At 39.0% G+C, this 24,168-nt stretch overlaps 1 protein-coding gene across 1 annotated transcript in view; it reads right to left on the bottom strand.

Annotated features, from left to right (window-relative positions):
* Positions 1 to 20,298: 20,298 nt before the first annotated feature.
* The window catches only part of LOC117420721 (testican-3-like), a 98,464-nt gene continuing 94,594 nt past the window's right edge, over positions 20,299 to 24,168 (bottom strand). The window contains exons 10-11 of the mRNA XM_034034287.3: positions 22,674 to 22,811; positions 20,299 to 21,982 (exon numbers count right to left, since the gene is read on the bottom strand). Coding sequence (XP_033890178.3) covers positions 21,825 to 21,982; positions 22,674 to 22,811 — 296 coding nt within the window. The 3' untranslated portion in view covers positions 20,299 to 21,824. The remainder of the gene's footprint in view (positions 21,983 to 22,673; positions 22,812 to 24,168) is intronic.

Raw genomic sequence — 24,168 nt, 5'->3', positions numbered from 1 at the left:
ATACTGTAGTGACGAATCTTCAGAGTGCACTATGCCTCTGGTGTTTTAAAACTAAACAAAGAACAACTATCAATCTGATGGCAGCTGTAAGAAATATAATTCCCAAACAACAGAGGCATGACCACTTAGTTTTATAAAGCTAGCAAAAAATCAACAATATAATAATCTAACCAATATATGTACATGAATATACATTAAAATACAGGACAATATGTTATTTTGTGACCCTTATTGAGATGGTAACAGAAACAATTATAGAAAATGTGATGATAGCAATATTATTCTTACTAACTTGGTAGGTTGTTTTGGTATCTTGTACAATGCGATGTCCTATTGCTATTGCATTGTTAGTTACCAGGCCATCTATTCAAATAACACAGTAGACTAAATCATTTGCCCTCATTATATAAAAATGTACACAATCAAGTGAATTTTTTTTTCCAGATTTACAGGAATTTATTTGAAAAGGGAATTTAGTAGATTATACAATAATTAAAATGTTAATATTATACATTATAAATACCTCTTCACTGTGATTCATTTAAACATAAATCTCATTTCAAAATCCCTAACTTGTCTTAAAAGAGCAGGCACATATTTTTTCAAAATATTTTGTGGTGCTTGAGAGGGTGATTTAATTAACATGTATATTAAAAAATCACTGCTCCATGAAATTACAAGGAACAGACTTTTTAAACTAGGTGGCAAAGTGGTTTGCAGTGTGCAGGTGTAGAGGTGATGCAGTGCTCAAGACAATGACAAAAAACAAAGTACTGATGCAATGATGATTTATTTATAATCCCAAATCTGATGACAACAGTAAACAATAAAGAAAACAGGCAATACACAGCAATGTGTATTACTCCATTTAAATCCACGGGTTCAGTCCCGAAATAATAAACATATTTATAGTATTTAAACACACACAATAAATACAAACACGGTCACAAGTCCAAAGTGAGTGCTGTAGTGCTCATGGTGAAAATACAATTAATCGTGAACAACTAATAAGAACAAACAAGTAGATCGTAAACACGACAAAACAAACAAAACACTCACGATTCTCCTTCCGGTTCAACGTTAACCATACAAAGAAACAGATCACCTCGCTACGTCCCCTTATGTACCGTCATCACGCCCCCTTGGTTAACGATAATCCGCGGTTGCCACATCGTTTCCCTTCCAGGTCGATGATTTTGTGTACCATAGCTCCGTCCCCTTTCTATATGGCCGACTTCCACCTAACCCTGGGAATGAATTGTCTGGCCATGCAGTCCAGGGCACTCTCTTGCCTTTACACAGCACCCTCACAGGTCGGGAGGGAGATCTATCACCAAGAATCATTCTGTCTCTGTCACAAACACTCATTTAAACATTGTTTTCCTAGGCAGCAATTCATTGTTACTAATGTTTACATATAAAATATTAACTTTATCAACTTTAGGTATGCAGTGTTTAAAAGGAATCAGAGTATCCCAGGTAGTGTATTTGGAATTCAGGCATTTGTAATACAACTTCTCAATTCAGAATACTGTCAGATTTCACACATACTTCTTTTATTGCTCTGAGCACACTCTTAAACTCAGGGGAGATGTTTAAGGAGGTGTGGCTTAACAGTATGCGGGTGGTCAATAAACAGACTACAATTATAATCCAGGTGCAATGTTGTTTAATGGTTGTATTTCATAATCCAAATGCCTGATGGCAAACAACAGTAAATAATAACAATGTCAATGAGAAGCAATACAGCGGCATGTATTGCTTATCTGTAATCCGCGGGTTGGCCCAGAAATAATAACAGTCCCGTTTTAATTCACCCACACATAACACATACACAAACACAAACACCTGTCCACAGTGCGTGCTCTACTGCTCGTGGTGAAAATACAGTACTTTAGTGCAAACAAAGTGCAGTGTTGTCCAGGTTCATGCTGGTCTTTAGCGACAGCTCCTGGATCGTGTTTAGCCGTCTAAATCACAAACAGTATTATTGCGACATGACAATAAACAAACAAAACACGATTTTCTCCACACAAAACACAGGTCTTTCCAGGTTGTTCTCTAACCAAAACGAAGGAACAGATTACATTGCTTCATCCACTACTTATACCGTCACTCATGACCCCTTGGTAAACAATTGCAGCCGCTCCTCCAATCCGCGGCTGCCACATCATTTCCCTTCCGGGTCGATGAGTTAATGCACCGAAGCTCCGCCCCTTTCTAAATGATCGACTTCCTTTTAACCCTAGAAATGAAGTGTCAGGCCAAGCAGTCCAGGGTACTCTGTTCCCGTTACTTAGCACACTCACAGGTCAGGAGGGAGATTTACCACCAAGAATAATTATCTTTCTGTCACAGGAGGACAGAGATGTTTTGGACTACTGTAATGGATTGTTCGTGCACTGAACTTGCAACGTATCCAGACAACTTTTAACAATCAAAAAAATCACACAATAGTGCTCATTCTGTTTATTAAATGCTTAATAATGGATCAAGTGCTTGCAAGCCACTTTGGATCCCTGATAATAGGCAATCTGGGCCATTCCAGTGCCTTTACAGACTTAACAGCATTAATACTTCAACACAGTAATACAGGTATGGTTATCACATACTTAGGCTAGACATGCAAACCGCTAAAGCACCCACCGCTAAATTCTAAAACATCTAATATATCACTCTTCAAAGCTAAAATAACTATAACTAAACAAGTAAAACTAATAATAAATAAAAAAAATAATAATTGAAAACACTAACTATAAATATATATATATATACAGTACTGTGCAAAAGTTTTAGGCAGGTGTGAAAAAATGCTGTAAAGTAAGAATGCTTTCAAAAATAGACATGTTAATAGTTTATATTTATCAATTAACAAAATGCAAAGTGAGTGAACAGAAGAAAACTCTACATCAAATCAATATTTGGTGTGACCACCCTTTGCCTTCAAAACAGCATCCATTCTTCTAGGTACCCTTGCACACAGTTTTTGAAGGAACTCGGCAGGTAGGTTGACCCAAACATCTTGGAGAACTAACCACAGTTCTTTTGTGGATTTAGGCAGCCTCAGTTGCTTCTCTCTCTTCATGTAATCCCAGACAGACTCGATGATGTTGAGATCAGGGCTCTGTGGGGGCCATACCATCACTTCCAGGACTCCTTGTTCTTCTTTACGCTGAAGATAGTTCTTAATGACTTTCGCTGTATGTTTGGGGTCGTTGTCATGCTGCAGAATAAATTTGGGGCCAATCAGATGCCTCCCTGATGGTATTGCATGATGGATAAGTATCTGCCTGTACTTCTCAGCATTGAGGAGACCATTAATTCTGACCAAATCCCCAACTCCATTTGCAGAAATGCAGCCCCAAACTTGCAAGGAACCTCCACCATGCTTCACTGTACTCATTCGTGTACCGCTCTCCAGCCCTTCGGCGAACAAACTGCCTTCTGCTACAGCTAAATATTTCAAATCTCAAATTTTGACTCCTCAGTCCAGAGCACCTGCTGCCATTTTTCTGCACCCCAGTTCCTGTGTTTTCGTGCATAGTTGAGTCGCTTGGCCTTGTTTCCACGTCGGAGGTATGGCTTTTTGGCCGCAAGTCTTCCATGAAGGCCACTTCTGACCAGACTTCTCCGGACAGTAGATGGGTGTACCAGGGTCCCACTGTTTTCTGCCAATTCTGAGCTGATGGCACTGCTGGACATCTTCCGATTGCGAAGGGAAGTAAGCATGATGTGTCTGTCATCTGCTGCAGTAAGTTTCCTTGGCCGACCACTGCGTCTACGGTCCTCAGCGTTGCCCGTTTCTTTGTGCTTCTTCAAAAGAGCTTGGACAGCACATCTGGAAACCCCTGTCTGCCTTGAAATTTCTACCTGGGAGAGACCTTGCTGATGCAGTATAACTACCTTGTGTCTTGTTGCTGTGCTCAGTCTTGCCATGGTGTATGACTTTTGACAGTAAACTGTCTTCAGCAACCTCACCTTGTTAGCTGAGTTTGGCTGTTCCCCAGCCAGTTTTATTCCTCCTACACAGCTGTTTCTGTTTCAGTTAATGATTGTGTTTCAACCTACATATTGAATTGATGATCATTAGCACCTGTTTGGTATAATTGTTTAATCATACACCTGACTATATGCCTACAAAATCCCTGACTTTGTGCAAGTGTACCTAGAAGAATTGATGCTGTTTTGAAGGCAAAGGGTGGTCACACCAAATATGGATTTGATTTAGATTTTTCTTCTGTTCACTCACTTTGCATTTAGTTAATTGATAAATATAATCTATTAACATTTTTGAAAGCATTCTTACTTTACAGCATTTTTTCACACCTGCCTAAAACTTTTGCACAGTACTGTATATATATATATATATATATGTATATATATATATATATATATATATATATATATATAGATAGATATATATATATAGTTTTCTACCTGAAGGAAAGCCATATTACTGCCATGCAGTGAGAGGGGAAATAACTTTTCTAATAATCTTTAATCCTTGTATAGGATTTATAAGCATTGGCTCTTATTATACAACTTTTTAATTTAATAATTGTAATGTCAAAAGAGCAGCTAATTCAATTCATCTCAGGTTATCGCCAAGACTTGATTATATCAGTCTAATTAATTCCTCTCTGTTTTCTTAGAGAGCACTGAACATTATTATTATTATTATTATTATTATTATAGAACACAAATCATTTTCGGGTACTTATCTTAATTTGTTCCATTAGCAGAGCCACCTTATCAAACATAGGTCTCTCTCACTCACCTCTGCCTGCCTGCATGTAACGGTTCAGTAAAGTGCGGGCAGAGTAGACATGCTCTGTAGATCTCCTTGGTTTCAGCATGCAGTTCTGGGCACCAGTATTTTATTTATAGGCTGATATAGGGTCCCCTTAAGTACACTATGTAGTGCTCGTATTTCTTGGTGAGCTGCCACCAGTAGGGCCTGTCTACTTGCTTTATGAGGTATTACCTTTTTACTGGTTTTAAACAGTTTGCATAATACTCTCTGCTCCAACTGGTGTTTGTCTCCATCTATCAGAAATTCCTCTTCTGTAAGAAGTCAGTACATTATGGTGAGGCAGGAGACTTGAAGCTGGGTGTGGGAATGAGGGATGAATCTGTGTAAATATTGTGCGGCAGTAGTGATTTTAGTTAACACAATCATATCTGTTTTGTTTTTATTAGCTACATACTGTAGGTTTTAAATGTTTAGTTTTGAAAAAAAAACAAAAAAAACTACATATTAAGCAAATGTGGGTAACACTTTACATTAACCACTTCTATGATGCCTAAAGCATCTGTTACATCCTAAAAAACACTCGCTCAGTGCTGCCTAACATAAGAGTTTCGTCCCAATTAAAAACATGTTTTTAAAAAAATACAGAAAGACCCTCTTACTTCTGAGGTTGTCATGTCAACATTATTGAAACTTCTCACATGTGTGGGGAGGCACTTGAAACATGTGGCCAAAGATACTCTATGATGTGGCTTGATTATTTTTTTCTCCAGTGACGTTCGAGGTCAGCGATCAGAGGCTCAAAGGAACCACATATTTTTTTTTAGTTTTTTTTTTTTTTTATTACAGTTCCTGTTCTTGCAACCTTGTATCTCAAACTGCATTGAGTCTGGTTGAGTTCAGTTAGATAGAAATGAGTTCAGCTAATTTTCGATTGATCTTCTTATGTAAAATATTTTTTTTGACTATTTAATTTTTTACAATTCTATATTTGATCTCATTTTATTTGTCTACTGTCCCCCATTTGTATTTTTTAAAAATAATTCACATATAATTAACAATCTATTCAAAATGTATCTGATTTTTCTACGTCTGAAAAAAAAAAATTGATTTAGATTAGTAATTACTGATTTTTTTCTCCTCTCCCCCACCCCTCTTAACCTTTTAGAATATCTTTTTCTTTCTCCCATTAAAAAAAAAAAAAATACAAAAAAAAATTGATTGTAATTGTTGGTTTCATTGTATTTTTGTGTTCTTGTCCATTTAAAAAAAAATACAATAAATACATGGGAGGCGTGGATAGGTCAGACCAGATGCTGGATCCATACAATATTGCAAGGAAGACCATGGCATGGTATAGAAGCTTGTCATGTACATAGTCCAGATCTCATTGTACAATGCCTACATTGTGTATCTAAGTACGACACCAGAGCCTGGGGATTTGGGTCTTGAATTTCAGATCTCTGTAATCTCCAGCCTTTTGTTCAATACACAAGGAGTACCAGAGACTGAAAGATCAGAAACTTAGTGAGCGGCATTTTATTTGAACACCGCCACAGTCCAGAAGAAAAGCCTATCCTCAAAAAAAGTGCTGTGTATGTTCCCGCAAGGGCATACGGAGGGATACACTGTACTACTGTCCACGCTGTCTCTCTCAGCCAGGCCTGTTTGGAGGAGTGTTTTGAAGAGGGATTATGGGTAGCAAACCATTGAAGGGAGATGTTGTGTTATCTATTTCTAAAATCCCTATTTATTTAAAGATTCACTAATGCCACACTGCTATGTCCAAAATCACTGTTCTTGAGCATCTCTTCTGAGCCAAAAAACATGACTTCCGCATGTACCCCCACATGGACTCTGAAACATACCGGCGCATGCCCAGTGAAGCGTTGTATAAGCTATATTACCTCTGTGTGGAAACACACTAGTCTCTGTGACAAACATGGTCCGTCTAATTTTCCATAAGGAAGGAACTTGTACCTGCTTTCGTTTTTCACACTGTACGTTTCCTTCGCATATTGTATTTTGATGTATTATTATGATTAATGTCGCATTCAATAAAAACAAATAAATAAATAAATAAATAAATAAATAAATAAATAAACTGTTTTTTATTTGTCTGTTTTTCTCATTTCCAAATAATGAAGAGACCCAACCACAATTATATGAGATTCGGAAACAATATATTTCCTTTGGGAGTGAGGTCTTTGAGTATGATCTGACCTAAAAAATAAATATTGCATTTTCATCCTTCGTATTTGGTTTTCATTTGCATTTCCTGACACAACACATGCACAATTGTCTACACACCGTTGAGTGGGAAAGTCAAATTCGGCCACAAATTCCATCTCCCTATCAGTTTCTATTTCGGACGTTCCCTGTGTACAGTCAAACTGTGTTGCTGAGGAAAATTTGAATTGAAACTGTTGAATCTCATTTGCTAGTTTATTTGATACGTGTCAATTCTGAAAATCAGCTGGCGCTATAGCTAAGACTTTAGGGATGTATATTGAAATAACACAGTGCTGCTATAATTGTTGGTAGGTTCCTTCATTAGTCGGAAATGAGAACAACTCCGTCTTGGATTTTCTTTTCCCCGCAACCACTTACATAGCACTGAGGTTTTTTTTTTAATGCAACATTAATCATCAAAATACATCAAAATGCATCTTTCAAACTGCTAGCATTCAACTTGAACTGTTTCCAGTTGCCTCAAACAAGCATTAACTGTCTGCTAACCGGGGGGGGGGGGGGGGAGGACTAGCTTATACTAAAGTGTACGCTGTGCACCTGCGCACCTGAGTGGCTAGCGCCGTTCGGTAGCAATATTTAGTCTTACAGGATTATTGTAATTTTGATTACTAATTCTATTTTAAAGTGCGTTATAGTTTTTAGTAATATTGTAATTATTCTATATTGCTTCTTTTTTATCATTTGTGTTGGTGCAAGCTGCAGCAAATGCAGCAGTACAATGAGAAAAGGACTTTTGTTGTTTGTCGTTTGTTTTTGTTGTTACTATTCCCTTAGCTGCTTTTGGCAAATGTGCTTGCAATATGGTCTTCTACCAAGTAGTGTTCCAGATGTTTTTATCCCGTGGACAAAGTGTTTCTTAGTCCCAAAATGTAAAAAAATCTGTATTTAATAGGTATCTGGTAAACATTCCACTTCATAACTCAAATGGAAAGATTCCAACTAATTTATCAGAATGTACTGTGGCACAGCTTAATGTTAGGTCCCTGTCAAATAAGGCACTGTTTTTAAATTAATTAGTTGTCGATAATAAAATGGACTTCATGCGTCTCACTGAAACATGGCACAAATCTGTCAATTTAGGTTTACTGCATCAGTCTACACCTGCAGGGTATACATTTCACAAGAAATCACGTATGACTGGTACAGGAGGAGGTATAGCTATTATCTATAAATCTCACTTTAATGCTAAGGTTCTGCCCCTGAAATACTTCTCTTCATTTGAACACCTTACAGTTAGATTTCCTGCACCATTGTCGTTAAATCTGTGTACTGTCTATCGGTCACCTAAGTACAATTCTTCATTCATTTCTGAGATAAATGAATTATTTTCTATGTTGTTTATTGATTCTAAGAAACTGCTTGTTTGTGGTGATTTCAATATACATTTGGACTCTCCTTCCACTATGGCTGTAGAATTTAATTCTATCCTTGATTCTTTTGGGCTTTCCCAAGTGATTCAGTCCCCCACACATGTTCATGGACATATCTTTGATCTTTATATCTGTAAAGGTAGAAAACTTTCTGATCTTGTGTTACAACATCTAACTATATCTGATAATTTCTTAATTACTGCAAAAATTAATTTTCCTTCTTTCGACCAACCTAAACAAACTAAGGAAATTACTTACCGTACAAAGAGTCTTTTAGATCCAGTGGTCTTTAATGATTGTCTTGCCTCTTCATCATTAGTAAATGTAGTACCGAGTAATGTTGATGATGCCGTGGCACTTTACAATTTGACCTTGACAAACACAATTGCCCCACTTAAAACTCAAATGATTAAAATATGACATTCTACTCCTTGGTTCAGTGATGAGCTTAGGGCTCGAAAAACAACTGGTAGAAAACATGTTTTCTGGCTCAGAAGAGATACCTGAGAACAGTAATTTTGGACATAGTAGTGTGGCATTATGCAGATGTTTGGGCGCATACGTATTATTATACAATGACCAAATACATTTGGAACAGCAAGGTGGGATAGTTTATGTTTGATCTTTCATGTAGTGCTGATGTACCCTTTAATGTAAAGTGTTACCCATATATGTATTTCTATTTGTCACACTTGCACTTCCTGGGTCATTTCACATCAGCAAGGTCTTCTATGTAAAATATTTTGCTCGTTAAAGATGGGAAAGAAGCAGTTGAATTGGTGGGGATCATTTCAACTACTATGTGGAAAAACCAAGCAAGTGCAATACTATCTGAAAGCATTGCTTGTAAACAGATATTTCTTTAACCAACAGAGTAGCGCCAGCTGTCATGCTTTTAAAATTGCACATTTGAGACCTACAGTATACTTTATAATGAATGGAAGTGGAATTATTTTGTTAGCTACAATCGCTTCATGGTAAATCCCAACATGAGCCTTTGTCCTTGGTTTTCACTATTGACCATGATCTCTTTTTTAACATTAACTGCACTTTTTCCAATCCAAACTCTTTCCCCAAAAGAAGGAAAAACGAGCCCCAAAAATTCAGTAATTAATTGATGCCTATGCTGGCCATAAAAAAACCGGTACAATTTCATCAATCTTGCCACCATAAACTGGATTTAAATTGTGTCCTATAGATTTTAACCCCAGGGGATGTTTTCATTCTGCAAGACTGCCTTCCACAGCATGCCCTTTATCTTTGTCTGAAATAGATCATGTTCATTGCTGAAAACCTAGAAAACAGGCTCAAGTCAACATTGACTATTAAGGACGCACTACGACTATGCATCCCCATTTACCAGAACCAGCTTCAAATTTCATCCTTCTCTGTCGAAAAACTTGTGAGAATCTCCTAGGATGGCTCAGATGAAGACTGAGGAAAAATATATTGTTATACAGTAAAATATAAGATTTTGTTTCTTGCATCTGTGCAGATACAATTTGAATTAGAATGAGTGAAAACATCTACAGTATGAAGAATTTGGAGATTGATTTATTTATCAAATCCTTGCACCCAGGGGAGAAATCAGGGCAGTATATCTAGTTTGAGAACGATGAAAATTCTGGATACCCCTTGAGAACATGCTATGCAGTGTTCAGTGTCCTAGCCTCGCTGTGGGTTTTAAATCCATCCTTTGAAAAAAACAAAAAGAAAAATGTAATGCAATTTACTGGTGTGACTTTTGTTCCATATATTTATTATTCAGAATTTTCTGGAAATGGAGGTGGGGTAACGTTTGATTTTTTTACAGCATTCAAAAAATAATACCTTCCTGTAACTTTGTACATGTCAAGCAGAGACTTTGACCTTTCCATCAATTTTTTCCCCCAGATTTTTATTATTGGGGTTTTTCCCAAAAGTAAAACAGTTTTAAAGGTGTAATTTATTTGTTTTCTAAACAGGTTTTTAATATCATGTTTTGATTCCTCACACAATCTCCAATAAAAAGACATTAACACAACTCTCTTTTTGAGTAAAAAATCGATTAAAGGTAGGGGGGTTCAAAATCAACCACATTTTGACCCCTTATAACTTTTGACCCCTTGACCCAATCAGACTCTTTGCCTTGAACAAACCTGTGCACTGAGTTTGATGTAAATTGGAGATGGTAGGGTGTTAATCCAATATTTTTTTTATGATTTGTAATGGAATGCTCTGAACTCTAAACTAACCAAATTGAGTGGGGGACGGAGGGGGGTGATGCTGGGACGCCAGAATCACTGTCGAGCCCTCTTGAGGTGTCGTGGGCTAGTCGACGAAACACTGAGGATGGAAGGTGCCCACTTGAAAACCCCAGAGATGTACCCTACTTAGCTCAATCCAGACGGTTGTCATGCTGATGCGCTGGGGAGGCCGCACTTTGGTTGATCCCCGGAGCCAGCATCGCAGCCGTTGTGTGTGCTGATGCGCCAGGGAGGCAAAATAAGCTGATCCCTGGAGCCAGCATTACACTTCAGCCATTAACACCAGACAGAAGGATATCTACATCATCATATGGAAGGAAACGTAAATGGATGGAGATGCATATGGATCACATTAGTTTACTGTAAAGCTACGTCTTAGTTGGTGCTTATCTTGGCGAGAGCCGAGTTCAAATCAGCATGAAGTTTTAACATCTACTCTCGTGTAATGGAAATCATGAAGATCTGGATACGTCCAGTGACTGCTGTGAATAGTGCAGCTGGCAACAAGGGAAAGACCTTGTGACAGCCTGGAGAGACAGCTGACAGGAGGAAAGAGACCCCATTGGGGCTGGTAAGGGTTAGCTACCCTTGTTGGCAGTATCCAGCTCTGTGTTTACAGGATGCTGGAGACACCCGCCCAAGGCTTCTAAGAAATTAAAGAGAAAAATTCCCCTAGAGTCTGCGAGAGCTGGGGCGGAAGATGACTCAACGTTGGACAACCCGGTTAACGACTTAGGAACGGAAACGGATATGAGTATGGAGAGTACTTCACAAAAGACTAGTTCAAGATCTGCAGTTAACAAAGACATGGAACTCCAGGTTTGTGTCTGCGGCTGGAGCAAGGCGACAACGGTCAGGGGTTTGAAGATTCATCAAGGGAGAATGAAATGCTTGAGGGAGAAGGGACAAGGGCCTCGCATTGATCAGTACTTCTTACGAAGTCAGTCAAGTCAGTCGAATGAAATCCAGCGACAGGAAGCAAACCACAGTTCGCAGGATATCAGCACCCCTGTCATAGATGTGAGGAGGACTTGCATGGACACAGTTAGTGATGAACCTAATGATCCTTGTGAACCCGGTCAGACAAACCAGCATAAGAGAGAAAAGAACCTCAACGGGCACAAGCCTGGAGTTAAATGGCCAAGAGCTTGTGAGAAAACTGCATGGGACACAGTAAACACAGATCTCTGCGTTGCATTGGAAAGATTAAGTGGAACAGTTGAAAAGAAGCTGGATAAATTTGGGGACATCATCTACGCATATGGAAGTGAGAGGTTTGGAGTTGAAAAAAGGAAGGAAAAAGTACAAACTATTCCTGGAAAGTCTAGACGGCAGCAGGAGATTGAACGCTTAGTTAGAGAAAGGAGACAGCTGAGGAACCAATGGAGAAGAGCAGAACAAAGTCAGAAGGAGGGACTCAATCTCTTACAAAGGGTCATAAAAGATAAGCTTGCAACATTGCGCAGAGCTGAGCACCTACGGAAACGCTACAAAAAGAAGGAGCGTGCGAGAGCTAACTTTTATAAAGACCCATTCAAATTTGTAAAGAAGTTATTCACCAGTGAGAAGAATGGCACACTAAAAGCATCTAAGGTTGAGCTGGAGAGATATTTGGAGGAAACACATACAGATTCAAAAAGGCAGGAGCCTATGTCAATTCCGTCAGACATCCCACCTATCAATCCACCAGAATACCAAATGGAGGACTGTGCACCTAAGTGGAAAGAAATAGAGCAAGCTGTGAAAAAAGCAAGGGCTTCATCATCTCCAGGGCCTAATGGAGTTCCGTACACAGTGTACAAGAGTGCTTCAGGAGTTCTACGAATTCTGTGGAAATTGATGAAAGTGGCATGGGAAAAACAGGTTGTACCAAGAGCATGGCGCCGAGCAGGTGGAGTCTTTATACCTAAAGAAAAAGATTCTACAAGCATCAGTCAGTTTCGTCCCATTTCCCTATTAAACGTAGAAGGCAAGATTTTCTTCAGCATTATTGCTCAGAGATTGTCAGCTTACCTATTAAAGAACTGCTTCATTGACACTTCAATACAAAAAGCGGGCATTCCAGGTTTCCCAGGTTGCTTAGAACACATCAATGTGATCTGGCAACAAATTCAATCAGCTAAAAAGGAGAGGAAGGAGCTCCATGTGACATTCCTGGATTTGGCTAATGCATATGGTTCAGTGCCACATGAACTACTTTGGGCAGCATTTGATTTTTTCAGTGTACCGATGACAATAACAAATTTAGTGAAAGCCTATTTTGGAGATTTGCAATTCAGTTTTTCAACTTCAGAATTCAGCACTACATGGCAATGCCTAGAGGTTGGAATAATGGCAGGATGCACCATTTCTCCACTGGCTTTTACCATGGCAATGGAAGTAATCATTAGGGCATCAAAATGGGTAGTAGGAGGAGAGCGCTTGGCTTCTGGAATGCGACTACCACCAATTCGAGCATACATGGATGACATGACAACCATGACTACAACAGTAGCCTGCACTAATCGATTATTGGGCAAATTAACCAATAACATTGAATGGGCACGAATGCAATTCAAGCCCACTAAATCAAGGAGCATCTCTATAATTAAAGGCAAAGTAGTAGATAAAACATTCTTTATTAATGGTGAGGCAATACCAACAGTGTCTGAGAAGCCAGTGAAGAGTCTTGGGAGATGGTACGACGGGGATCTAAAGGACACAGTTCGTGTGGGAGAAGTTAGACAACAGGCAGTGGTAGGGTTGAAGAGCATAGACAGCTGCGCTCTACCAGGTAAACTAAAACTCTGGTGCTTTCAGTTTGGTCTACTGCCGAGGTTGCTGTGGCCACTGACTGTGTACGAGGTTTCTTTGACAACAGTAGAGAAGCTGGAAGCTTTAATCAGTTCATACATCAGGAAATGGTTGGGAGTTCCACGCTGCCTCAGCAGAGTGGGACTTTATGGTAAAGGAATACTGCAGCTACCAGTCTCTGCTCTAACCGAGGAGTTTAAGTGCGCCAAGGTCAGACTGGAAATGACATTAGTAGAGTCACGTGATAAATGCGTAAGGGAGGCAGCACCTGTGTTGAAAACTGGAAGAAAGTGGGCGGCAAAGAAAGCTGTGGAAGATGCAAAGGCTGCCCTTCGAATTGGTGATATCATGGGGCAAGTTCAGCATGGAAGAGGGGGTCTTGGTTTCAGTTCAACTCCTCCTACATGGCACAAGGCGGCCCCAGCTCAAAGAAGGAAGCTGGTAGTCAACGAGGTGCAAAAGCAGGAGGAGAGGATGAGGTGTATAAAGGCCATTTCCCAGGCCAAACAGGGAGAATGGATGAGATGGGAGAGTGTGGAACAACGCAAGATTGGCTGGCAAGACCTATGGTCAATGGAACAGAGCAGGATCAGTTTCCTCATCAGGTCAACATATGATGTTCTCCCATCACCACAGAACCTAAACCTCTGGGTAGGAGAGGATCCCTCATGTCCTTTGTGTTCATCACCTGCAACATTAAGGCACATTTTGACAGGATGTAAGGTGGCTCTTAGCCAAGGACGGTTTACTTGGCGCCATGACCAGGTGCTGCGATGTTTGGCCTTAGCATTGGAAGACAAGCGTAACATGACCAATAAGTTGCCACCTGTTCCATCAAAACATTACACACAAAAGACAACATTCCTCCGCCCAGGAGAGCAACCACCAAGAAAAGGTGTTAAAACCAATCCTCGCCCAGGACAACTGGAAGCTGCTAGAGACTGGAATATGCTGGCAGATGTTGGTCAACGGCTTATTTTTCCACCTGAGATTGCTACCACTAACCTTCGACCAGATATTGTCTTGTGGTCTGGATCAGCACGCCTTGTTCACCTGGTAGAGTTAACAGTGCCATGGGAGGACGCTGTAGATGAGGCGTATGACAGGAAGAAACTGCGGTATGCTCAACTAGCCACTGAAGCGGAACAGCGAGGATGGAGAGTTCGGGTTTACCCAGTGGAAGTGGGTTGTCGAGGATTTGTGGCGCACTCTACAACCCGGTTTCTCAGAGACGTCGGATTCAGTGGCCAAGAGTTGCGTCGCACAGTGAAGAACTTATCTGAAGCAGCAGAGAGGAGCAGCAACTGGCTGTGGTTGAGACGGAAAGATTCTGGCTGGGGACAGGTAAGTAAGCTGGGCTGAGTTGAGTGGGGGACGGAGGGGGGTGATGCTGGGACACCAGAATCACCGTCGAGCCCTCTTGAGGTGTCGTGGGCTAGTCGACGAAACACTGAGGATGGAAGGTGCCCACTTGAAAACCCCAGAGATGTACCCTACTTAGCTCAATCCAGACGGTTGTCATGCTGATGCGCTGGGGAGGCCGCACTTTGGTTGATCCCCGGAGCCAGCATCGCAGCCGTTGTGTGTGCTGATGCGCCAGGGAGGCAAAATAAGCTGATCCCTGGAGCCAGCATTACACTTCAGCCATTAACACCAGACAGAAGGATATCTACATCATCATATGGAAGGAAACGTAAATGGATGGAGATGCATATGGATCACATTAGTTTACTGTAAAGCTACGTCTTAGTTGGTGCTTATCTTGGCGAGAGCCGAGTTCAAATCAGCATGAAGTTTTAACACTACTCTCGTGTAATGGAAATCATAATTTACCTGTGTAGTGGATTTACTCTCCTCTATCCAAAGAGACTCAGGATTCAGGTTGATTATATCAGCTCCAGATATTTTAATCAATGTATACAAGGGAAGAGTCTACAAGAGACTGTTAACACAAGTGCGTTTACAGTTGATATTTATACAGTTTGTACAAGCTGGAAAGTAGGGTGTGACTGGTGTCTGTGTTACCAGAAAGTTCAGTAGAACAATGGGATGGCCAGTAGCACAAGATAAGATCAAAACAGAGCCGGTGTTTATCAGAAAGTCCAGTAGGACAGGGGGATAGGGTGGTACAAGATAAGATCAAAACAGAGCCAGTCTTATCAGAGGGCCTTGGGTGGGGGGTAATATTGTCCAGAAGCTTGGGGGTTCAACTGTTAGGCTTCAGCTGATGTAATCACTGTCTGTTGTAGACTGAAAGGCACTTCATATTCAGTTAAATATATTTTGTCAGAATTCCATAATTTTCCTCCACAACCTGTAACCCATAAATTTGGTATTAAAACAAACACACACACACACAAAAAACAATCTTGGTGGTATCAAAAGGGTTGTCATTTTGCATAGTATAAAACACCAAACACCAAACAGTGGCACACACCCAGTGGCCCTGGAGGGATCCAAAAGTTTTCTCCAAATTTGGAATGCCCAATTATTCAACCCGGCTCACCGCTGCAACCCCCGCACTCAGGAGAGATGAATACGAGCATTTGCGTCCTCCGAAACGTGTGCCGTCAGCCATCCACTTCTTTTTGCACTGCAAGCCCGCCGTGAAGCCACTACAGAACTACAGCGTCGGAGGACGATGCAGTTCTGAGTTGCACACAGGCAGGCCTGCAGGTGCCTGGTCAGCCACAGGGGTCGCTGATGCACGATGAGGATTCCCCAGCCGACCTAAACCCTCCCTGCCTGGGCAGAGCTTGGCCAATTGTGCGCCGACCCTGGGAAATCCCAGCCACAGTCATCAGTGACATAGCCTGGATTCAAACTGGCGACATCCAAGCTATAGGGCACGCCCTGCACTCCACTCGGAGTGACTTTATTGGATGGGTGACTGAGTATAAAGACAGTGATTTTTTATTTAATCTTTTGGTATTTTGGGTTTTTTTTGTTGTTGCTTCAGTTCATTTTAGTGTTATTCATTCAAATCAGCATGTCTACTTACTACTTTGGGATTTTTTGCAGATAATTGGTTACTCAGTTTCATAGTTACAACTGTACATCTGTAACTGTAAAAGCAAGATGGCTACCGTCCAATACTTTTAAATTCTGTGAGGCAGCGCAGCGCAAATTCTGTGAGGCAGCGCAGTGGTTTTCGCTCGACCAATCACATTGCTTGTTTCACATTACATTGCCAGCCTTGGATTATATATATATATATATATATATATATATATATATATATATATATATATATATATATATATAATTTGTTTATTTAGCGGACGCCTTTATCCAAGGCGACTTACAGAGACTAGGGTGTGTGAACTATTCATTAGCTGCAGAGTCACTTACAATTACGTCTCACCCGAAAGATGGAGCACAAGGAGGTTAAGTGACTTGCTCAGGGTCACACAATGAGTCAGAGGATGAGGTGGGATTTGAACCGAGTACCTCCTGGTTACAAACCCGTTTCTTTAACCACTGGACCACACAGCCTCCTATTCTCCTAACATCCTTACACGACCAGGCAATAGTCTCCATCTGTCATGTGATTAGTTCACATCACTGTAAGTCCCACCCCTTTTCAAAGGGGTGAAAAAATAATGTAATTGTAGGTAAAAATAATGTTATATCTTCTAACAATTGTAAGTCGCCCTGAATAAGGGCACCTGCTAAGAAATAAATAATAATAAAATGGAACGCCCTCCTCTTCCACTCGAAGGAGATAAAATGGCTGAATGAAAAGACTGCTGAACGGTGACTTAACAGAAAATGAATTACAAAACATACTACAAAAGAAAGAATACAAACTGTGGTATGAACTTGAAAAACATTTCCTGTTATTTATTTATGTTGTTTAGTTATTTACTTATGCTGTATCAGCTATATTTAAACCAAATACTGTAAAGCCATAAATATTTACAACCAAAATATTTGGCGAATCACACCCATAAAGCCTATTTTGCTACAGAAATGTTGGCGACCTGTTGCACTGGTAGTAGTATATTACTTCATTATATGTACAGCACTAAGATATTCATGCGAACAATGTTTACGTTATTTTATTTCATACGTGAAAAACGCATAATAAAAGGCTCGCAAATATTTATGGTTTTACAGTATATAAAGTCATATTTACTATCCACCCTTACCTCTCTTATTATTTTAACTGAGTCATATATTAAATATGTACTGCAGACTCAGCTCACAGTGGAAAATAAAATCCCCCTCGGGATGACTATTGTTACCTCCTGGGTACCTGCGGCTTCGCTCATTATAGCCCTGTTGATAACAATAGTCTTCCCTCGGGTCAATCATTTTCCACTATAGCCCTCCTCTCCAGTCCATATTTACTATATATATACCCTACAAAATGCCAGGGCAGCGTTCACACGTTTCCAGTATGGGTACAAGTGGGGCATCTTTCAGACGTGTTGTCTGCTTGTAAGTTTGATCCCACGACTTGTCCCATGGCTGTAATACTGCAATTTTTGCAGGACCTGTTTGACAAGGGGAAATCACCCTCTACATTAAATGTCTATTTGGCAGCTATTTCAGCTTGCCATGTGAAGATTGACTTTGTCTCCCCAGGGGCTCACTTCTTGATAGCAAAAGCCTGCTTAACCACTTCAACTCCAGATGTGAAAATGAAACCCTTTCCCAGGTACCAGATTTTGAAAACAATACTATTTTCAAACCTGTAATTGCTATAAAATGTTAAAATATTATGAATAAAACCCTAAACTGTGTTTTGCATTAACCCTTTATGCTCCTGTGTACTACATACCCATGTTCAATATAGAGATAAAAACAAGTTTTTTTTTTATTTTATTTTTTGTTTGAACAATGACAACAAAAACACTGCTAATAACAATAATAATCAGTGAAGAGTAATTATCCAATAAAAATCAAAAAACATCAAAACGTGTGCCATTATCAACTTGCTCTGTGCCATTTATTGAAATGTTCAATACAATAGATTCTTCTATTCTTCTTCACATTTTTCTTGTGTCCTTTCTTTTGTTTTCAGCTGCATGCTTTTTTGTTTGTACAGTCACAAAGGTAAGTGATTAATTTTTTGGGAACAAAAGCCAAAAAGCACTCCAATGGAGAACGCAAACTCTCAAGTTCCACGACGGGGTGCACATCTGTGTAAACAGGAGCAAAATCAAATGATGGAGGACTGGCATCATGGTAGGGGTCAGTAATAAACACTCAGTCCCCTGCTGTTCATGGCTCCATATCCTCTTCATCATCATCGCTGACTGATAAGTCAGCATCACTGTCGCTGGTATTGTATTGCCATGTTTAGCTTTCGCTAAAAACTATATAAACTACAACTAAACAAGTAAAACTAATAATAAAACAAAAAATAATAATTTACTATATATACACACACACTAGTAAAAGTAGAATGGCTTCCTGCAATATATCTCAGTCTTCTAAACGCCCACAGGTAGATTGGAATCACTACATGACATGCAATTGGATACAAATGTCACCTGACCCTCCCCCGACTTTCATTGCACATTCCACAGTACTAGCACTGCCTTACAGAATGAAACCTGAAATGCTAGACTGAGAAACTGCTCATAGAATAGAATGGGAAACTTGAGGTACGCACATATGGCATGGTACTGCAAATGGGTTTTCATTTGACGTACGTGAGTACGTCATGGTGTTGAAGTGGTTAATTTTCAACACCATGACGTAGGCTAGGACAAAGGTTACACCTCGTACCAATCCTGCCTTTTTGCCGAAGATGATCTTGGCATTCCATGTCAACCAGTCTGGAAATGAAGTCTGACAGAGAGTGGCAGTTCCATACTTCTGCCCAGTGTGGGCCCTGTTGTACTATGGAGGCAGTCCGAACAACTTTTTGTCTGTTATGGGGCGAAGTCCCATGGTCAAGCCCTGTCTAGGCAGCGGCTGTCCAAGTGGATAGCAGACATCGTCAAGACTGCACATGAGCTGGACAACTTGCCCCCTCCAGAAAAGCTCATTGCCCAATCCACCAGGGGCACAGCAACTTTGTGGGCTCTATTCCAGGGTTTTGGAACTAGTGTTAAGGTGGCTTCCCAGTTGACCCTTACAACACAGGCATGTAGGTGAAACTTTCCCTCAATATTTTCACCCTAGCTACTTGTTACTGGGGTTCCGAATGGTACGCATAAGGCAGCCTTCGGCTTAGCCTTGTAGCATTCCAGTCGTCTGCAATCTTGCCCTTGTGATGGCTTTGGTCCACTCACCCATTCGGTACTGGTTACATTTTGTACTTGAAAGGGAACGTTAGGTTATCATCATAACCCTGGTTCCCTGAAATAGAAATGTAACCATTAACCTTCAAGGTCACTGCATCCAGTGTGGAGTAGTGGTTAGGGCTCCGGACTCTTGAGCGGAGAGTTGTGGGTTCAATCCCCAGTGTGGGACACTGCTGTTGTACCCTTGAGCAAGGTACTTTACCTAGATTGCACCAGTAAAAACCCAACTGTGTAAATGGGTAATTGTATGTAAAAATAATGTGATATCTGTATAATGTGAAATAATGTATAATGTGATATCTTGTAACAATTGTAAGTCGCCCTGGATAAGGGTGTCTGCTAAGAAATAAATAAATAATAATAATAATCCATGATTGCAGCAGGCTTGAAGTAAAAATGACGCTGAGATCTGTGATTGCAGTCCTTTTGTGTGTCACAAGCGTGCGGAGCAGCTTTGGTATACAATTTTCAGGATTCGGGTCTTTAGGACGCAAATACCCATTTGATAATGGTTACATTTCTATTTCAGAAATTTACGATACCTCCTAAGGTGGTGCTTAATAAACTGTGTTTAAAATACAGTACACCTACAGTGGCAGAGAACAGGACAGACAAAGACAACAACAGTTGGCTAACATAATCTTTATTTTTGCAAATTATACATAAACAGTAAAAAAAATGCATTATCACCTTTTCATTTTTTAAACTCAATAATAGTATTTAAATAAATGGGAATTTATTATGATTTTCCTTGTTTGAAATGCAAACAGCAAAGTAAAAAGACCATCAATAAATTTCAGTAACAACCAATTATGTAAGGATACACGTTGATAAATTCAAACGTGGGCACAAAGCCCAAAGACCAAGGCAGTGGAGTTCCCATGTTTATACAATCAATTAACATGCTAATAAAAATAAAACAAATAACTGTGATTAAAATAATTCCCTCTATATAGTTAAATTGCAGGATCTACTGCTACACAATTGTATAATAATAGCCAGTGTGATAATCAACGTAACAACCAAATATAATATAATTTTATTAATTCCATCAGCAGTAACTGTATAATTAGAACTTCTTTAAACAGGGTGTGTGCTTAGCTATTGTCTAAATTCTAGACATATTATGCATTCTAAAACCTTTCTAATTCTAATTGTGAAAGGCATATATAGCCTCTGATTATATACCTATCATATTAGGGTTTTTTTATAAAAAAAAAAGGGCAAATCTGTTGTTTTTATTAGGTCTACCAATTTATATTTCAAATTTCTAAACTAACTGCAAAGTTTAATTCCCATAAATCACTTTTTTTTTTTTAAATGTATGCACATTTGTGTGCAACATGTTACTACATAGAATCTCACAGATATGAAGGATAAGGTCACATAAAAACAACACAAGCAATAAACAAAGAGTATCATATACTGAAGAAGTAATCTGTTACATGCTGTTTACTTTAATAACATAATGTTAATGTATTATACTCCATACTGACTGTAAAAAAGAAATCTGAAGGTTTGGTGTTCCATCTGAAAAGTCAGTTGTTTTATTATATACCAAGTACATAGTGTTTAAAGGCATTACCCATTAGATTGCATGAACTTTGAGAAGTTTCCTATGACTTCTTCCAAAATATCCTTGTGTGTGACCACACAATAACTAAGACTTGAAGGATGAAGCATAGTGAACAAAGGATACACCTTTTGTATCATGAAGACATTTGTAAGGCTGCTAAATGTATTAGGAATTCTCAGAGGGGTGGGCTGCGTCACACGATGTGAAAGTAATTGGAAGTTAAAAAAAATTAAAAATAAAACAATATTTAACATAATTGACTCTATTCTGTTTTTGTGAAGCTCTTCACGTGAAGTGTTGTTTTTCATTCTCACCCCTTTTTTTTTTTTCGAGTCCCAACTCATTTGGCCATCCTGTTTTGTTTTCGCAACTTGAAAAAGCACAATCACATGTAAACACTCACAATTCCATAGAAATGAAAAATGCTTCAATGCCTTTGTTGGAAATATCTGAAGTTAAATTACACCAAATATACATGTTGAGTAGAAGAATCCTTGGGTTGTTAGTATGTTAAGTAATATGCATGAGATGTCACCTTAGAAACGTGCAATTAGAAGAGTTTATGATGTGCAAGGACTACGATATGAATCCTCCATCATCATCTTCATCATCACCCTCATCTTCATCATCATCTTCAATTTCATCTTCTTCATTAATCACATCTTCCTCACCATCCTCATCATCAGATAAGTCATGGAAATCACCACTTCCAAAGTCACCGGAGGTCTCCAGCTCTACACAGAGAAACACAAGACCCATTAGCACATTTTCTTTTAAGTTGCTTATTTTTCACTTCTATCTATCTCATTAATTAAAATCTACATTAAGGTGTTTTTTTGAATGTAAAAAAATATATATTTTAATTATTATTTATTTCTTAGCAGACGCCCTTATCCAGGGTGACTTACAATTGTTACAAGATATCATATTATTTTTACATACAATTACATTATTTTTTACACATTATTTTTACATACAATTACCCATTTATACAGTTGGGTTTTTACTGGAGCAATCTAGGTAAAGTACCTTGCTCAAGGGTACAGCAGCAGTGTCTTCCACCGGGGACTGAGCCCACAACTCTCCACTCAAGAGTCCGGAGCCCTAACCACTACTCCACACTGGATGCAGTGACCTTGAAGGTTAATGGTTACATTTCTATTTCAGGGAACCAGGGTTATGATGATAACCTAACGTTCCCTTTCAAGTACAAAATGTAACCAGTACCGAATGGGTGAGTGGACCAAAGCCATCACAAGGGCAAGATTGCAGACGACTGGAATGCTACAAGGCTAAGCCGAAGGCTGCCTTATGCGTACCATTCGGAACCCCAGTAACAAGTAGCTAGGGTGAAAATATTGAGGGTCCAGAGCCACAACCACTACTCCACACTGTGTGTGTGTGTGTGTGTGTCTTTATTCTTACCACAGTCTGAAGCTCCATTTGTTTTGGATCCTGTTACTTCATTTCCATATCTGTCAACACACCAACACTGCCCCACACTTCCTTGGCACTGGTTAGGTTTATAATATCCATCCTCATCACAGGATGGGATATATAAGCCTAGAAAATAGAATTGTGTGAAATAATTAAAAGTACTGTAATATTAAGTGATACTATAGTCTGAATAATATGTTATTTTATATATTCAATGTTTTTTTTTTAAACAAGGCATTTTTTAGGTTGAATAGCAGTTCCAAGTAATCTGCCCGCAAAAAAAAAACAAACAGGGATGAAAACAAGTCATTCTGAAAAAAATAAGTCATACAATTGATTTTGAATTTAAAACAGTGACTAACCAAGTCAATGTCTTGTATCTGGAGTAGTTGTCTTGTTTCTCCAGAGCACAAAAATGTATATCTTTTTTTTATTTTCTTGCCTTAAAAAGCATTTCAACCCCTTTACAGTCAACTGTTTTTTTTTTTTTTTAGAGAACAGATCTCAAACCCCTGTGCACTAGAGTGGCCATTTTCAAAATAACTTTGAAACAGACTTTAAAGTTATATGTAAAAAGCTGTCAGAATGTTAACAATGAAAACAAAAATGACAGATACATTATTTAAACAGTTGTAGTAACACACGGGGACGTATAACACTATATTTTTCGGAATCTTGCTACTTATTCTTTAACTTCTGACTAAAAAGCATAGAAATCCAATTAAAGTACATAATAGTATATTCAAAAGTGAAATCTATCCAATTCACAGGGCAGAGCAAAGCATTGCACATCACATCTGTATTAACCTACCAGTGTTTTATTTTAGCTTCTCAAGTACCCAAACAAGTTCAAGAACACATCTTCTTTGCTTTACTGAACATTTCTTTCCAAAATCATACTTAGACAACAGTTCCCACTGCATTGGCTTTTAGAAATTCGTTGTATTAATACAAATTTTGAAAAAAGTATTAAACAGTGCTGCTTGCATCAATAAAAAAATAAAAAAATAAATAATAAAAAAAAAATAACCAGTAAACAAAACGTTTTAGTGTTGCTTACGGTGCAGTACAACAGCATTCAATTTCCAGCTGCACAAATACTTTCATTTTGTTTTGTTAATCAGAACCATAACCAAACACATACTTTACAAGTGTACAACTGTGTTGCACTGACATGTAGAACAAATTACAGTATTTATTAAAGTCATTCAAAGTACTCCATTCAAACAAAATATTTTCTACATCGGGCCATAAACACTTTCCTCCTATTATTTTTCTTTTGCCATTTTAAGTTTGTCTTTGTTTCGTCTCCAGTCACGTACTGTTTTTCCAGCATTGTGATTAACATGTATTTCGGCAAATTCAACAACGTGCAATTTCAAACCTGTTGAGTAGCATTTTCTTTTTTTTCTGACTGTCCTATTTTAGCCAGGTCTCAAAGTCACCCGCATAATTATAGCATTGCAGTTACAATGGAAGACTT

Source organism: Acipenser ruthenus, chromosome 1 (assembly GCF_902713425.1).
Source record: "Acipenser ruthenus chromosome 1, fAciRut3.2 maternal haplotype, whole genome shotgun sequence".
In the NCBI taxonomy this organism is placed as follows: domain Eukaryota; kingdom Metazoa; phylum Chordata; class Actinopteri; order Acipenseriformes; family Acipenseridae; genus Acipenser; species Acipenser ruthenus.
Note: the sequence above shows the minus strand (reverse complement) of the source record. Positions and strands in the feature narration are given on the sequence as shown.